At 37.6% G+C, this 18396-nt stretch overlaps 1 protein-coding gene across 5 annotated transcripts in view; it reads left to right on the top strand.

Annotated features, from left to right (window-relative positions):
- Positions 1–2063: 2063 nt before the first annotated feature.
- Positions 2064–18396, top strand: part of LOC101856772 (exocyst complex component 4) — a 36067-nt gene continuing 19734 nt past the window's right edge. For 4 of the 5 annotated variants that reach the window (XM_013082305.2, XM_013082296.2, XM_013082288.2 and 1 more), the window contains exons 1-14: positions 2064–2168; positions 4301–4341; positions 5118–5206; positions 6268–6330; positions 7545–7683; positions 8246–8334; positions 8788–8864; positions 9544–9703; positions 10325–10473; positions 10959–11029; positions 13637–13775; positions 14822–14845; positions 16980–17051; positions 17835–17972. In XM_013082305.2, coding sequence (XP_012937759.1) covers positions 2106–2168; positions 4301–4341; positions 5118–5206; positions 6268–6330; positions 7545–7683; positions 8246–8334; positions 8788–8864; positions 9544–9703; positions 10325–10473; positions 10959–11029; positions 13637–13775; positions 14822–14845; positions 16980–17051; positions 17835–17972 — 1314 coding nt within the window. In that variant the 5' untranslated portion in view covers positions 2064–2105. The remainder of the gene's footprint in view (positions 2169–4300; positions 4342–5117; positions 5207–6267; positions 6331–7544; positions 7684–8245; positions 8335–8787; positions 8865–9543; positions 9704–10324; positions 10474–10958; positions 11030–13636; positions 13776–14821; positions 14846–16979; positions 17052–17834; positions 17973–18396) is intronic. The other variant, XM_013082302.2, reaches the window with a different exon arrangement.

Raw genomic sequence — 18396 nt, 5'->3', positions numbered from 1 at the left:
CCCTCAAAATAATCCATATTCTTCATGTGGTTTAATCTACATATTTTTGTACACATGCTCTTTCAGTGGTTCACTTTGTCCTAAAGCCCATTCATTTCTGTTTACTGCGACCTAGCAGGGTTACGAGATGTAAGTATGGTAGGCCTACTAGGCTGTGAACACATAAACTATAATAATAATAATAATAATAATAATAATAATAATAATAATAATAATAATAATAATAATGATAATGATAATAATAATAATAATAATAATAATAATAATAATAATAATAATAATAATAATAATAATAATAATAATAATAAAAATAGTGATGATAATGATGATGATGGTGATGGTGATGGTGATGGTGATGGTGATGATGATGATGATGATGATGATGATGATGATGATGATGATGATGATGATGATGATGATGATGATGATGATGATGATAAAAAACAAGTGCTCGCTGTACATGTACTAGACCTATTTATTGTACTCGTAAGTTCCTGATAACATGCACACCTAGCAACTCCTGCCATGAGTATGAATCAAGAGGCCTTCGCGCAGCTCTCAGCAAAATTAAGCAGTTTTTAGTCCCGAGAAGACTCGTCGACATTGTCAAGAACTTCAAAGAAAATATGGTGGATAGCTTGTAATATAGCTTGAACAGCTGACTACAAGTCAGTCGATATCAAAGGCAATTTTTTAAAATGACTTTGCTGAATCAACACCTCGGGCCAAAGCGCTGAAAAATAACTTTGAACCGATTTTAATATTTCATGCTTATTTCTACTACATTGTATTTGCTTTTACAGGACTAGGAGTGGATTTTTTTTAAAGGACAATAATTACAGCTGTATTTCAGTGCTATCTACTATCTTTCGACCCTGCCTGTCAGGGCCAACACGGACTGAGAAGGATACAGCATCCCAGCAGAAAGGCCGAGATAATATTATGTTATACTTGATGCAAAATTTCCTCCCCACTCATGAACTGAACTCGGGTCTCCTGCGTGCGACACCGAATAAGCGCTTCATTAGACCTTAGAACATGCATCAAAATAACATTGAGTATGTATAGCTAGCTTAAGATAAGTATTGTTTATATTGCTTCTCATTTATATTATGCGTGTGATTGTAAGCCTGCGTGTGCGTGCGTGCTTGTGTATGTGTGTGTGTGTGTGTGTGTTTGTTTGTTTGTGTGTGTGTGTGTGTGTGTGTGTGTGTGTGTGTGTGTGTGTGTGTGTGTTCAGTCTATCCTGCTGTAACTGCCACCTGCATAAAAGACATTTAAATGTACAAACGGCTACTTCTAATCCCTCCTTCCCCCTTTGCAGTCTTTAAAAACGATATTATAATGTGTAAGGCAGCCACCTATATAAGACGGCCACTTAACTTCTCTTCGGCAATGGGTGACTGCCTCAGACAATTTCGACTGTATATGTTTAATATTATTATATGCCTTCAATTGTGAGTCTTTATAAGGAAAACAAAACAAATAGAGCAACCCCCCCTCCCCCCAAGAAAGCTGCAGTCACGATTGAAAAGTTATAAGAGTCTCACTTTTTGAAAAATGCAATATACACCCACTTTTGCTGAATTTATTGCCCACATTGTAATGACGTTTCAGTCCCTAAAAAATCTAGGTTTGAAGAATTTGTCCAATGTCACCCATTGTCACCACAGTAGAAGCCACACGCCATCTTAACCTTTACTTCTTCAAATTCGTCTATTTCGCTGGAGACATTATTCTCCTCTTCGGGCGTATTGCTTATCGTCACACCAGAGAGTTCTGGTCAGATATTGACGGACGAGCTTTTATTATTAGGCCCTATTATATTTTCCAAAATTATAAATTATAATGTCAGACGGTTATAGAGCAGTAAAGGGATCTGGGTAAAGTATGACATAGTTAAGGTGGGAATTCCTAAAATCGTTTAGTTTTGTCCTGGTGAAAACGATTGTGGAAAGACCGTTGTAAAATGGGCGTTCCCCAAAGGCGTCGACCTGACCCCGCCTCCTTTCCATTTCCTTCAGCCAGGGGGAAACACTCTTGATGACAATGTATCCAAACAAACCGTAGGAAGAAAAAAATAGCAGGAGGAAGCTTCGTCCAAGATGGCGGCCATGGATGAACCGAAAACGCCTTCTCAATACCAGAGTCCAAGTGGCAAAGAATCGGTTTGTGACATAAGATTAGTAAAGTGTAGGATACATATTGTACTTCCTGAATTATATATAATTGTGGCAGTATTGCATTTTCTTCTTTCACAAGTCATAACTCGGCAATCTTCCTGATTTTCACGTTGGCTGTCGCTACTGTGTAGGCACAACACAACACCGTCCGTGTAGGAGTAGGGTAGGGTAGGCCTCCGTCCTCGTATTATTATTCACCATTATGATTGCCATTTATTCAATAACTGACATTGATAATTTGATTTGCTGTGACTATGCTGTGTTAAGTGTTTGGTTTTAAACTGACTTATGCGGAACTCTCGATTTAGTTATTTATACATGAAGCTGCAGCGAGCACCTGGCACACCTCTGTGATTGGCCCAAATGTAGATGCATGACTCATGACGTATTTCCGCCATCTGTTATTGTTGTCTTCTGGGGTTTCCCCAAGACTCTTAGGTTTCCCTCGCCAGTAACTGTTGACTAGACTAGATCTTGCCGTGTTTGTTTGTTGCTTTTTTTTGTGTATTAATTTGTGTTATCTTTTATGCACGCACGCGCACACACACGCACACACAGACATGCGCATGCACACACACTCACTCAAGCGTGCACACACAGCCCAAGCAGTCGGCGATGAAACCTAGTGACATAGTCCATCGCCCACAAAGTGGGCTCGCCGCTGTGAGATCAAGCTGGCAAGGGAAGCCCCGGAAGACGACAAAAATAGATGGCGGAAATATATCATCCATATTTGAGCCAATCACAGAGGCCCAAATATAGATGACGCATTTCCGTCATTTATTTTTGTCATCTTCCGGGGTTCCCCCCCAAGACTCTTGGGTTTCCCTTGCCAGTAATGCTCTTGACTAGATCTCGCCGTGTTTATCTTTTTTAAAAAACAATCTTAGCAATTCTGGTTCCATAAATTTACCTTCTCCTCAAAGTTGTACACACAATAACACTCACAAATGTGTACGCACACACACACACACACGCACACACACACACACACACAGTAGTAGAGAATCTTTAGTATATAGTAACCGATCGCGCGCTAAGCATCAAAGCAGGCCCGCCACGGTGAGATCTAACTGCCAAGGGAAGCCCTGAAAGACGACAAAAATAGATGGTGGAAATACGTCATCTATATTTGGGCCAATCACAGAGGTGTGCTTGGTGCTCGCTGTAGCTTCATGTTTTATCAACCTACAAGGTTGGTCGAGGGTAGGGATTTAATAAGGGTTACTGTCGTCTTCTCCCTACAATGCCTATACCTTAACTGTAACTTCGGAGTCTAGCACAGCAATTTTCAGCAAACGTTAATAAATTAAAAAACTACTGATGATGATGAGCATGAAACTAAAACATCCAGATCTGGAAGATTAGGCTACCCAGTAGTCATGTCATTATTAGTCCATGCCATAAGTATGGTTTGTTCACTGCTACCAGATCAAGCTGGCTAATCCGGAGCTCTTCTAAGTCTAGACTAAAAGGTAGTAAGCTTATATAGACTTTGTCACAGTGCCTACACAACTACTACAGTGTCTCCAGTAACTACATAGAAGTCTCTGTCTTCTGTAGGCCTATACTAGGGAAGACCCATAGTTGCAACAATTGTAAGCTCTTGGATATCTTGGTCATCTTCGACCCAGCAGTAATTGACGCTGTTTCTCTGGAAGAGCTGTTCAGTGTATACCTGCTGTGTAAAAGCAAAAGACAATCTCCTCTATAGATACCAAAGGCTCCCATTCCCCCTTGTGTTTTTGTTACATTGTAATGACACTGTGTAAGATGGCCACCTGTCTACAACAGCCACTTTTCTCCTAGACAGGTGGTGGCCATCTTTGACAGTTTCAGCTGTATTTTTATATTATTATGATGGCCTACACTTTGCCAAATCTCACATATTTAGCCAGTTGGCTGAGGCTTGCTTTCACTTTCTTTTAACAGACGTCAGAGAAAGGGCATACTGTCTCGAAAAACTCTTTCTCCATTTCTTCAGCACCTTTATAATGGGAATAAGGTCCAATAGTGCTAAATTCTCTCATCCCGTGTGAAAGTTTTAAATTCTATGTCATACATCGTTGTCGTGAACTGAAATTGTAATTTTTTTGTATTCTTTTCTCTTTTTCCAGTCAGCGTATTTGATGTCAATAATTACCACGCTTTCATCAAGGTAAGATAAACACACGAATTTCTTTACAGATAACTTGAAAAATATTATAAAACTTCTGAGGAAAATAATGATTATTTTTATTGTTTCAATTTTAAACTCCTGATAAGTTTTTATTTATATAATAAGCTTTTTGCTTTACTTTTAAGGAATTTTAAAATCACTCTCTTATTTTTTTTATTGTATAGTCATGAATTATGTAACTTGTGTATGTGTGGTTCGGGGGGGGGGGGGGGGATGTGTTCCAGTTAGAAGATTATTATCAGCAGCCTATCGTCCGAAGCCTATTCTTATTGATTTTAGACCACCAAGGGATCTTTAACGTGCGCAACTTGCACTCGGGACCTCAGAGATTTTTCGCCCTTGTCCAAGAGGGCTAGGTGTAGATCTTTCCTACCAGAAGATCAAGGATGTGGCTGAAAGACAGCGGTAAGAAGGAGCCAAGAAGTAGCAGTAGAAAGGCTGCCGAAAGAGTCAGAAGCCCAGAGGAGGGGGCAAAGGGGGTAGGGGCAGAAAGTGGAGACGAAAGCAGATGACAGAACATTGCTAGAGAGCAGGAAAGAAGGTGAATGGAGGCATTTTAGAGAAGAAAATATTTCGGTCGCTGTCCGGATTCAAACCTGGGACCTTTGAATGAGAGGCAAACACCTTAACCTCTAGGCCACGAGAGCCACCCTGTTTTAAGTTTGCATGGTTCAGTGCCATTGTTAACATCTAAAAGAGCATGGTTTTATGTTCTTATAGAAGAATACAATGTATTGTATTTATTTACTTTTCAGTGCTGATTTTGAACAAAGAGAAAAGGAAAAGACGAGAATTGAAAAAGCGTACATCAATAGTGACAAGCTTCTTGGTGAATTAGTTGCAGGTAAGCGTTTTGCACCAAACTTCTTTTACTTGTGTAGCTGTACAGAAGATCTTTGGACTGGTTACCAATACATGTGTGTTGGAGTGCAAGAAGGTAAAGGTCAGACTGTGGTCTCCCTTCTTTAATGCAGTGGAGTCCGCTTAAACTGAAGATGGTTAATCGGAAAACAATGGTGCATCTAAAGAAAATAAAATCCATGATTTTTTTCCTCCGTATCTGAGCAATCTCTGTAAATGGAAAACGGGGCTAAACTGAAGAAAATCTGACTGTCCCGCTGATTTTGGTTTAAAGCAGACTCCACATTGTCTTTTGTGCATGACATCATGGCTACCCCCATGTTAGCTCCACAGAGAGTAGAGACCCTGCATGTGTATAGTGTAGAGTAGGTCAAATAAGTTACAAAGAGAGAACTCAACTAGACGTCTACTGTTCAGGAGTAATATCAATAGATTATAAAAATCTTGAGTCTATTTCATGCACAATAGACTGATTTATTTATGGCTTTGATTTGTGCTATCGCAACCTCAGTGCTTTCTTGTCGCATCTCCATTTTTTGAACCAGTGAAAACAGTTCGTAACAAAGAATGAGCTTTAGAAGAAGTCACATTTTCAATGTTAAAAAACCCAGAGATACGACAAGAAAGCACTGAGGTCACACTATAGTGGTACAACTTGTTAGTTTTCTGTTTTCTTTTCTTTTTTTTTTCTTCTTTTTTTTGTTATCCAAGTTGGATCTGATAATGGCTAAACAGGTGGACAACCTGGGGAACCGGCTATGCTTTTATTGCAGTTTAAAGTCTTTTTATAGTAAGCTATATATAGAAAGGACCAAGGTCTAACCTTCCAGTTTATGGACTAAACTTGAATAAGTCTGAAGATGTGAATAGATTCAACCTAGAGTATCCTATGGCAGACATGAGCATTCATCAGCTTAGCAAGTGTTAGCTGAAAAGAAGTGAACAACTAAACAGCTCTGTAAGATGTAAGCAACAGCAACATTGAGTATTTGCTAAATAAAACATCATACATGTCTTTTTAAAATATACTTTTTATACCTACAGAGAACTACCAAGATGTGACTAAGATTCTTCAGTCCTTTAATGGCATGACGAAAAGTATAAATGGTAAGTTACCCCTGTTTTATTATGTGTGAATCATTTAAGTTGTTGTTTTTTAAGAATATATTAATCCATATGTTTACCTTAAAAGAGAACCGGGAAATGAAAGAGCTGATGCTCTAGCAAAGAAAGGAGCTAGCCTCCCTCAGCCTGAAATTCCCACTGATTACACCACCTGCTGCCAAATGATCGGGTCAAACCTCAAGGAAGACTGGATAAATGATTGGGCCACAGGTACGACAGGAAGGATGATGTATGGCCACATGAATAAACCACTGTTCAAAGAGCCTATCAATGAGTTGAAGAGGGGAGATTCATCCATAATCTTCCAACTTAGAACACAACATGTACCCCTCAACCAACTTCTCAACCGAATTGGAGTAAAGCAGTCTGCTGCCTGCCCACTATGTGACTACCCCTGAGAGACAGTGGAACATCATCTGTTCTTGTGTAGAAAACTAACTGATTTAAGGGGATGTTTTCTTCCCAAGCTACCCCACACATCTAATTGCCTCTAATCCTCAAGACAACAATTTGAACAGACATGCAGCTATTACCGAATGGCATCATGCAGAAGAGGTAATGCTCAGATGCTACTGGATCGCTAACAACAACAACAACAACCTTAAAAGAGAAAGTCTCCTAGAAACCTCATATGGTCAACAGTGTTGTTGTGAGGTTTTTTGCATTTTGATTTCATTATCTGTTGAAATTTGTAATTGTTCAGTATACATAGATTAAGTAAAATGTGTACATAGATATAATTATATTGAACAGAAAAATATTTTCAAAATGTTAGGTGTAGTTTTAAGAGGTAAAACTACTTTTTTGCCCCCGGGGGAAATTTTGTATGGCTCCACACAAATGGTAAAGACACATGTAAATTTACGTAGAATTTAAGTTGTATGTTACTTTCAAAAAAGAATTTCAATATGAAGTATAAAAAAAATGATAACAATGCTATGTGTCACATCAAAAAATCATCACTTGCTCCAACACAAGGAGTGATATGTTTGAAATGACCAAGTAGAGCATTGCCAAAGTCTAATAAGGGAAGAAACACTGCTCAATTTTGCAAATTCATACACAGCAAGCAGTGTTCTTTTTATATCTTGTACAGATTTAGTACCTTTGATTTATGAACACCATGTACATGTATTTTTGAATTAGTTAGTGTTACTGCTTCTGATAGATGTTTTTGGTATTGATACTCACAACAGAATCAAGGGACAAGATTAGAAAGATTAAGGAAGACTTGAATTCCTGCAAGACACTTTTGCACTTCAAGCGTGATGAACTGCGTAAACTGTGGAAAGATGGAGTGGAGCATAAAGCTGTGTTGTCTATGCTGGAACAAGTGTAAGTTTATTTGTGCTCTAAGTTGTGTTTTGTAGATTTAGTCTTTCATTCTTTGAATGGTTTGTTGTTTTCAATTTGAGGTGTTCGCAAGGGTGTTTTAACATTAAAGATGTAATGTTAGCTGCCTGAAAGTGAACTCAAAGATGAAATAATGATGTTTTAATAGTGAAGAAATAATCTTAACTATTTGTCTTTTATGGCTAATGGTGAAAGGTGTAAATTATTATGGTGTAAATTATTTCATAGTGTAATGCACACTTACTGAAAGGGAAAAGATGAGTCGTTTACAAAGTTTCAGAATAATGTTTGAACAGTCAAGAAGTTTATTGTGCTGATTGCTTTGAACTTGATATTCTTATTTGCATAAAGTTATGATATATAGTTCAATGTTGAGGTATACCTCTCGTGTCACATTTGGAAATATAATCATTCACTGTATCACTTTCTGATGTTCATAATAACTAGCAAGTGGATTGTGTGATCTTTTATACTTTGTCATTAAGACTTAAGATGGAATATAGCTCCCCTCAAATGAATGTAATAAACCTCTTTTTTGTTACAGTGAGCAAATCAAAGAAGTTCAAGACAAGATGAACACTTTAATTGCAAACAAACACTACCTGCATGCTACTGATACCATTGTGCAAGCAGGTGAGCTTTTATCACATTTACAAGTGGGTTTTTTTTTTCTATTTCGGTTTCAGAATTTGCTTTTGATACTAGTTTTGAATATATTTGTAGGAGAACAAATAGGTTTGAATTTCTATTCAGAGATTGGGATACTATGTTCAAGTGCTCTTTTACTGTTGATACTTTAGGACTTTTTTTTATTCTTCTAGCTGCTAAGTTTTGTGCAACAAACTTCTTTCTGCAGTACCATTATGATAATAATTGATAATGAGTTTAGATTGCATTTTTATAGAACTTATCTTTACTTGAAAGTAGGCTCTATACACTTCACAATTTGATGTTGTGCCAATTTGGATATCATCCTCGTTTCTTGATGATGGTCTTTTATGATTGAGAGAAGCAAAATTTAGAGAGAAAAATGTTTAAATGATATCACTGCCATTTTCATTTTGCTTTCTTTTCTCCATACAAAAGTTGCAAAGCTTGAAGGCCCCTTGAATGGAATAGAAGCTCTGAGAGAGGTCAAGATTGATCTTGTCAATATTCGAGAAGTGAGTTTTTAATTTTAATGCTGGTGAGTTTTACATTCTTTTTAGTAGAAATGTGTTTGCGTGGTTTTCTCAGTACTTTGGAAGTAAGTTTTTAAATGTCATCATCCTGCTTTGTTTCTTGTATTCTTGAGACTGTGTACGCCCTGCTTTTTGTTGGTGTTGACAACATCTCTTTTGAGCAATTGTGTAATAAGTTTAGGAGGCCTGGCTTTCTCTGAGAGGCTCCTATAACACTAAATTGCTAATGTTAACAGCTCTTTCTGATATTGTAAATTTGCAGGAGAGTTAGTATTTATGTTTTTCAGTTCACAGCTAGGCATTGCTGTCTTTTTATTAATACATGCTATTAAATCAACTTAGTTTGTTGTCTTTTATGACAGGGCAGTTCGAGAGACTCCTTGTTATTTCCTAAAATATGAAGTAGTAAGAGAGAATTGAAGTATATTTAAGAATGCAGAGTAGTGATTTGTAGAAAGTTTATGCTGCGACCATAAAAAAACCCCAATCAGTTTTGAGCACTGACTATATTATTAAGAGAGGTCATTGTTGTTTTATTTTGTGTGCATGATATACTACCCCAGGGTCAAAGAATGCTGCTCTGCAGTGACCTGCAATAGTGTTGGGTAATTGGTTACCTTCAGTAGTGCAAGACTTCAATAAGAACAATATTTCTCCATAGAAAATGCACGAGACTCTGATAGATGAGTTAACAAAGCAGATCTACGAGCGCTCACTGCCAACTTCCAGCATGCATAGAGGCAGCCAGATGAGATTGAGTCGTAAAGATGCCAGTGTTTGGGGCTGGTCTGATGGCTTGGATTCCCCTAAAAGAGCACCAAGTGAGTTTTGTCTCAGCTTTTTTTTGTTTGTTATTGTTTATGCAAATGATTTTCAGGTTTTTTTATTTCTACAGGAGAGTTAGATTTAGGGGTTACCTTTTGTGCTTGTCATTATAGTAGTGCTGTAGTGTATTGCTTTTCAGTCACATAAAGTGAGACTACATTTGACAAATTGCAGTCAGAAGTTGGGAGAGGGATGCAGAGTGGTCGACTCCTTCTACTTCTTGTCATTATTTTTATTACCTCAATCAGTTTTTACGTGATACATAATGTATCATTCATCATGCTTAATAGCAGTAAAGCTTGACTCAACAACTCATTGGCTTTGGAAAATGTTAGCAGGAGCAACACAAATAAGCAATCTCATTTGTTGTGCTAATATGTTATGGGTCACAAAAAGTAAACTTGTGTCCTTCCCAACTCCATTCTTGTCTTGGTAGACTTCATTGTTGGCTTTTGTGGCCTTCTGTGAGGACTTCTATTTATCCACGAATAAATCTTGCACACATGAGTACAAATCTTTTGAAAAGTCAGTATATTTGTGTTGTCAGTCACTTCAGAATGATTATGAGCAAACGTGAGCCTCAGAAGGTACATAATTCTTCTATTGCTTCTTTCTAGAAACAGACGGGACTGAATCATCTGTAAATAAAACATACTTTGAAGTGAAGGAGGATCTGAACAGCAATCCTGAAGAGAACTTGAAGAATTTTGTGGCTATTCTCACAGAGTCCTTGTTTGTCCTCCGCAAACTGCCAGATGCTGTGGAGGTAGGCTTTGAAATCTTATAATGTTTTTCCTTTGTTGTGTTTCCTATAAATTGAAATCCAGTGATTTGTTCCCTGTGGACATGAAGACATGGTCCACAGTGTATTGGTGCATTTGTCCCTGCAAAACAGATTACTATAGAAATGGCTGGTTTGTTATATCATTTTTTGCCCCTCAGCATTCAAATGCTCTTCAGGTGTTATTGTGATATAATGAATGCTTTTGATATTCAGTCTTTATTGTGGTGTCATATTCAGCAGCTTAAGACTAATGGGAATTTGTAATTTTTGAAAATCCAGCCTTAATGAAAATATGTTTGTCTCTCACAGTTGCATAGTTTTATGCTGGAAAAATATCATCACAGTTTGATTGCTATGAATATGAAATCGGGTTGTGGTTTGAAATTTGTTCATCAGTTTCCAGCACATGTTGCTGTTTTCACCATGATCCTGATTGGTGTCATTTATTTATACATTTTGTATTTCAGAGGTTGAAATTGGGGATGAAAGGAAGCCTAAACAAGCTGATAAATACAGCCACTCAGCAAGTTGCAGAGAGGTAAGCTGAACAAAATCAGAAGTTATGATTATGTGATTTTGAATTTGTTAGCAGAAAATTATTCTTTACCTAAGGAATGTTTCTGTGCTTTTATAATACATATAAACTGTAGTCTGCTAGTGGTACTCACAGACCTGATGAATGCATTCTTTCAGTAAAGAACGGCTTGTTATTTTTTCCAGTTTGAAGCACCGAAGAGTACTTTCCAAATAATGTCTTCCTGTATAGCAGCTAAAAAACCACTACATGATGGTTTCCAGGCTTATTGCTACCTAATAACTTTTTTATTGAGGACAGTTGCATGAGCTTTGATGACATGCAATAGTCAGTTGCATGAGCTTTGATGACATGCAATAGTCTCCTCCTAAGATCCCACCGCTTACCATCCTGGTTCACTTAAGATCCCGCTGTTTTAAGAAAACAGAATTTTTACTATATACATTCGAACCTGCCTTAACGGAAACCTGTGTAAAACGGAAACCTGTCTTTACGGAATCTCCCCGCCCCCCCCTGATATATTCCTCTTTAATTACCTGTATAAAACGGAAATCTGTCTAACGCGGAAACGGAAAGAAAAATCTGCTCCCTTCTGAGGGTTTCACCTGTCAAAGACGGAAAATGCTTTGCCCACTCAGCTCTGATTTGAAACAAAACTCGCAAGTTTGATTCCGCCGGCTCTAAATTTAACGCCGTGGCCATGCCACTGGGCGAGGAAGGGGAGTAGGGGTGCAATGGGGGTAGAGTAGAAGTTACCCTATGTTACCCCATCATGTGAGCACTGAGCGCTACAAATGGTCAGTGTAGTGTGGGTGTGATATCTCACGACTGCCCGTGAGAGTGCTCGAGTAGCCAGCCACTACGGAAACTTTCCTGAGTAGCCAGAAGCCAGAGGTGTGAAATTAGATTGACCAATGCCTGCCGCCCTGATCGTACGGCCTGCTGAGAAAAGAGTTCCTCGAATCGTTGTTACAATGATGACAGTGAGGGGTGGCATTGGTGGGTGGGACTAAGGGTGGAAGCAAAGGAGGTGTTCAAACGTTTCTGTTTTTAATAGGTCTAACAGTGGTCCTATGAAAGGCAAGCACTGGTGGTAATTGGATAAGTAAGACTGACGCATGTTACTATCAGACAGGATAGCAGCTGAGAGGTGTGAAGTTTTGACCACTGCTTGCCGATCAGACAAGCGATCCTTGATCTCACCGGCTGGGTCTTTGTACCCCCCCCTAAATTCCCCTGTCTAAGACGGAATTTTTAACCCGCTCCCTTGCGATTCCGTCTTACACAGGTTCGACTGTATACATATATAAAAGTCACCCCTAAGATCCCGCTTGGATTCACTCTGAAGGTCCACATTCGGCTAAGATCCCTCATTTAAGATCATAATTTACAGAACAAAAATCGGACGGACACAGTTGTTCAATCAAGAGTGAAAAGTTGAGATCATTGAACTGCCCATCACGTCAAAGATCAGCCACTCTCATGAATATGATCAATTAAGCTTTGTAAAACTCGATGAAACAGTACAATGTTTACCCCGAAGGGATCACAATGAGGTGTGAACCGACCAACGCTTTTGTTTTCCTCAAACATCGCACTCTCATCTGAGCTTTCCACCTAAACTTACACCACTTCGCTCCAGGCGGGATCGCATTGAACTGTGAACTCTTCTCTGACCATTGCAGCAGCTGTCTGTACTTCCGAATTTTGGAGACATACTGAATTTTAATTGGTGTGGTCACAACGTAATGGTGCATAACAACAAAGGCGCAAGGGGGGGGGAGGGGGGGGACTCGGTCAGAGATGAAAAGCTATAAATTTTGGACAGGTGAAGGGGAGGGGCAACTGGATAAGCGTAGATCTTGGAGAATCACAATAGGATAATAAGTGAAAATGGCATGCCTCATGCCCCTGTGATTGGTCATCAAGGTTGACCACTCTTTGCTCGAATTCCACCCAGGGGTCATGTCAGTTCATTTTAGAGTGAAGGGAGACCATTTTACCGGTTGTTCAGGTTGTGTGCCTTAACATGGGTCACCGTAGTTTCTTCTCTTTGTGCATCGGCTAAAATCCCGTTTGCCTAAGATCCCGTATTTTCCATTTTTCCGAGCACCAGGGTCTTAGCGGAGACAATTGTATTTGTATTACTATCTTTGCTTCCTGCAATAGTCTGTTCATGTTTGAAATTTGAGGTGAGTGTTAATTCAAGCAAAATAGTGCTGTTTGTGCAGTTACCTTATCACCATAGTAAACTCGTTTTTGTGAGAGAAAATTATCTGCTATTTTTACTCCTTAGTATTGTCTCTTTGTGTGAAAGTAAGTTGTCTGTTTTGGAAACTCAGTGGATGGCATTGTTTATTCTGCTCTGGTTTGATTGGTTAGATCTCTTATTCAGTGTTGTTTGGAAAGTCATACAGTTCCTGTTTGACTATCAATGAATAATTAGCTTAGATCAAATATGTTTCTTGAGGTACACTTGACTTGTGCCATTCATTTAGCGTATATTAATGCCCGATGTGTCACACAGGTTTCATCATCAGTGTGAGCCACTTGTATTTGATAGTGAAGTACATGAAGAAAATTGATTTTTTTGTTCTTTCTCACGAGCAGTTCAGGTCAACAACTGGATTCAATGGTGAACCATGTTCAACCAAAGTATCTGAACGAACTTCTCAAGATTGTCTTCCAACAAACTCGTTGTGTGGCTGAGACCCATCAGACCTTCCTGGACAATGTTTTCAGGCTGACGGTAAGCTGACTCTCTGAGAAGTGATAGCCTCACGGTGTGTCTAATGATCATTTCTCTGTAGTGTGTAACTTGCAAAACTCCGTTGCAGTCATAAAATTGGCTTCACAAGAGATGTCAAAAGCGTATCAATATTATTTGTGTGTATCCCATATACGTGTACTTTTTACCTCAGAATGTATCATCACCAGCGTCTCTGATTTATATAGAAGTCATTTTTATATTAAGTTGTGGTATCTACATATATACTAGCTTGTGGTAAACATCAGCAACTGAGTAGTCTGCAAGGTTTGGCTACACAGAAGGTGCATTAGCTTCTGCTTAGTGCTTTATGGTTTGGAAAGAGGTTGAAATAGGGTGGGGAAGTAGGTCATGGGATTTTATTTGTTCGAGAATTTATCATCTGTGCATAGGGCGTAATAAATAAAAAGAATAGTAGCTTGTTGAGGCAACTGTCTTTTCTTGCTATACTAATAAACTTGTGCCTATGAAAAGTATTCAGTGACTCACATATTTTGTTTCTTTAGTTCATTTGCGTAACCTGTGCTCTCTTTTATTGAGTCTCATCTGTTGTAGAATAATGCTACTAGCTGGTAATCAAGCTTCATTCTGCTAAGCTCCCGATTTAATTATTATTTCTCCAACTTTGGGTTGGTTGCTGTAGTTTGGTTGGTGTTTGGTCTTGCAGATATATTGTTTCTAATTTAAAGTATTGGAAGATCATTTGAACCTGCTCTTTGTGTTAGGATCTAGACTTATACTTGAATGGTGTTTGGGTATTTTTCTGTTCTTTGAATGACAGGTGAATCTTGGCATAAAAAATCTGGCTAATTTTAGTGTTAAAAGAGAGAACAGTAAGGAGGATGTGATAAGAAATTGGGCCCGTGTTTGGAGTTATTAAGCTTGTTCTGATGTTGAATTCAATAAAAGCTGTAACTTTTTTGCTGACAGTGATGCCTTGAACATATCAGAAACACCATTGGTCTTATTATTTAAAAACATGTGTAAATATGTTGATACAGCAATGGTATCTCTGTTTTGTGTTTAAGCGGTCTTCTGGTGTGGAAAAGGAGGTAACACAAGATGAATGTTGTACAACAAATGGCATTGGCTTACTCTGTAAAATGAAGTTCAAAATTTAAATCTGTTGGCTTTTATGTCTTTTATTTACCTTGCATTTCATTTTGAGCAAACTTGATTTTATTTATGGCTAAACTGCTGTTAATCTTACCTCAGTAAAAATTTTACTGCACAAAATCTGCTCAAAATTTCAGAATGAGGCATGAGATTCTTTGGTAGCATTGCTTTGTGTGTGCTGTCTGTGTGTGAAGCCTTCAAACCTTATTATCTTTAGAATAAAATATTTATTTATCCTCATTTTTCCTGGGTTGTTTTGAAATATTGTGCACAGAGTTTTTGTATCCTATCTTTGTCCTTTCCTCTACCCATTTTCAAAGTTACAAAGTTTCAAATTTTTTTGGTTTTTGTTATTCTTCATTTGCCCCAGTTGTTCTTGGCAGCAGTTATGAAGTTGAAGAACTGACCCCATGGAAATGTTTGGTTTATTTTCTTGTAGCACTGTATTTATTTTTTTTTGTGGCTTCCTTCTGTTTGGCTCCCATCATTTACTTTTGTGTTGAAAGACTTTTCCTGTACTTCTAATTTTTCAGTTATGCGTTTTATAGCTGTTACAAAAACTGCAAACCAGCATGTTAACATTAACCTTGTCGAAATTGATTTTAATGTAGTATGCTTTTCTGTGGCCTGTATCTGCAAGGCTTTTTAATCATCTTAAATTGTATTCAAGGCAGCTCTATTTAGAAAATAATGAGGCGTTGTTTTCTGAGTTGTTTCTTTGCAGTCAAGATTATTAAAGTGTACACTTGACCATCACTTTAATTTTTTTTAAAGGTTTAATGAAAATTTGAGAAAAGGCCATTATAAGAATTGCATTTAGTGTAGAAAGTCAATTGGGTGGAGAGGAAGAATTATAATGAATGAAGAAATAACAAAGCATTTTTTGGCTCATGTTCATCTGTGTGTAAAATTGTGCCTCGTGGCAATGAATTTGACTTACAACCCACTACATTTTGTGTGGTTATGATGTGTCTGGTTATAGTTGAACTGTTATATATTAGCTGTGATAAAAATTTTCCAGAGATGCCAGCTTCTAATTCGGCATGATTTTGTCAGCCATTATCGTCATTATGTACTCTGAAGGGTGTGCATACTATCTAAGATGAAACGTGTGACATGCATGCAGTGACCTCATTCATCATAAACATACTGTTGGCAATGAGCATCTTTCAGATAGTTTCAACATTGAACTATGTCTTGACTGAGCTTTTGACTTTGACAAGCTGTTTGATGTTGATACTTATGTAGATGAGGAAAATTTCCAGTTAATAGCATTATGATTCTTTAACAGTTTGAGCACTGGGAGGTTTTATTTGAACATGTTGTTTAAAAAAAAAGAAGAAAAAAGCTGGCTTTGCTAGCACTTCAAGTGTGTCATGCCACTGTCCCATAAAGAAATCAGGGAAGTTTATACATTCATAAATTCAAATTCAGAAATGTTTTGCACTTCTACAATAATTCATAAAGAGAACTCTGAATATCTTGGTCATATTTATTGGATTATAACATTGTTAACTACTGTGCTATGTGAAGAGTTTCTTTTTTGGCTTTATTGCCTCTGTAGTTAGAGGGAGTCCTTATCAAGGCAGTATGGTAATCGCTGGAAAATTAAAGACTGATTGATATTGTATTATGGTTGAAGACTGCTTGAGAACAGAGAACAATGATTTATACATGTTATTTTTTAGAATCAGAAGTTTTATGTTTGAAGATTAAAGTTGATATTTGAAGATAAACATGTTTATTGTTTCTTTTTCAGAAGAACTTGATTAGCACCAGGACATAGTTTAATAGATAGATGTATGTTTCATTATGTGAATGATTTTATAGACTTTATAACTTTTTATTACTTTTAAGTCTTGAATTGCTCAGGTTTTTCAGCGAAATAATTAAAATGTCAGACTGAAATAACTGTTTCGTTTATAAATAGGACTGATCAGAATATATATTTTTCATTTTAAGACTGTCTTTTGTTGTTGATTTTTTTTTCTTTTAAAATTAGTTAAGATGGACATTGTTCTTCAGGAAAAGATAAACTGAGCTTGGTTCAGAGTCATTGTTTCTTTTCAGAGTTCTGGTATGCCCTTGCATGGGAATGTCCTGTATGATATGAAAGATGTCTGGTCAGAAATACAAGCAAGGGTAAGCTTCATGGTTTCTGTTGTTTTCTCTGTTTCTTTTTTGTAACTTTCAAAGAAATGAAGAGTCTCATGACAATTATTTTGTTTAGTTCTGTAAACATCAATTTTAAAAATGTATTTTTTGTCCTTTCATCATTCTGTAGGCCTATGTATTTGTAACTAGTATCTGAATGCTACTGATTAACTGGTTTAGTTTTGCTTCAATTTTCTGTTTAGAGGGTTAGGCCTAGGTTCCTGTCTTCAACCGGAAATTTTCAACTGTTGTATCAGGTCCATATTGTTGTTGAGGGGATTAATTGAACTATTAATGTTTTATTGATCTCTTGACAATTTTTTGCTCTCTGAGCTCATTCTGTGAAATTTGATTTTGCCCTCTTAGTCCAACATGTCTCTGTCATTGAGACATTTCTGTGTTGTGAAAGAAGTGTAGAGAATAGGTAAATTTTCTTTCTTGGGTTGCTATGGGTGTATTTTTGTCTCAGAGGCTATTTATACTTTGTCTTAAGCACAATGCATAGGTGACCACCCTTGATGTCATTCAACAGTATAAGCTTGCAGTTTATCAATGTTGCAGGATCGATGTTAGATAGTCTCTCATACAAGGTTGCAGGTTGCATAAGCTCAAACATGATATTTTCTACAGATAACATTTTACTGTCTAATTTTATGTAGATACTTTTCTTTAAAGATTGTATTGTTCCTAGTCCAACAACGTGTCCTCAAGATGTTAAAGTATCATTTCTAAGCAGATTGTTTTGATTAAACTTTCCATGCTCAACTTTAGCTTCAGATTTTGCTGAGTCAGTACTTGGATGTGAAGAACACGATGTCGTCTAGACAGCAGGCGCCCACAGGTTTTGATGAACCAAGCATGGACATCAGCCAGTACTTCAGCAAGAAGAAACCTGCAAGACCCAAAAAGGTAATAACAGTGTCCTGCCTCATTTCCTTGTCACTTAGCTACATGGTACAGTAAAACCTTGTGTAATGTTCTCGGCTTAAAACGTATTCTCAGCTGTAAGGTTGAGTTTCCGAAGTCTGGAGTCCCATTTAGTATTTTTTCTCTTTAAAAAGCTACGTCTTGAACGTACCTGTGTAAAACATTTATTTCATTTTCTCTGTAACATTCACTTTTCTCAAGATTTTAATGATCCAAACTCTATTTACAATGTATATTGTGAGAATAAAGGAAAATGACAAAAAGGGATAGTTTTTTCTCACTCGAGAATGCAACATAGTCAGCTATAGTGAGAGCACAAGCTTTTTCATAGGTACATGTCGGTTTTGATGTCCATGGACGATTGCTCCCCCCCCCCCCCCCCACCCCCCACCCCCGACACTCACAC

This window comes from Aplysia californica, unplaced genomic scaffold (genome assembly GCF_000002075.1).
Source record: "Aplysia californica isolate F4 #8 unplaced genomic scaffold, AplCal3.0 scaffold00008, whole genome shotgun sequence".
In the NCBI taxonomy this organism is placed as follows: Eukaryota; Metazoa; Mollusca; class Gastropoda; order Aplysiida; family Aplysiidae; genus Aplysia; species Aplysia californica.
The sequence above is the reverse complement of the archived record's forward strand: the minus strand, read 5'-3'. Positions and strand labels throughout refer to the sequence as shown.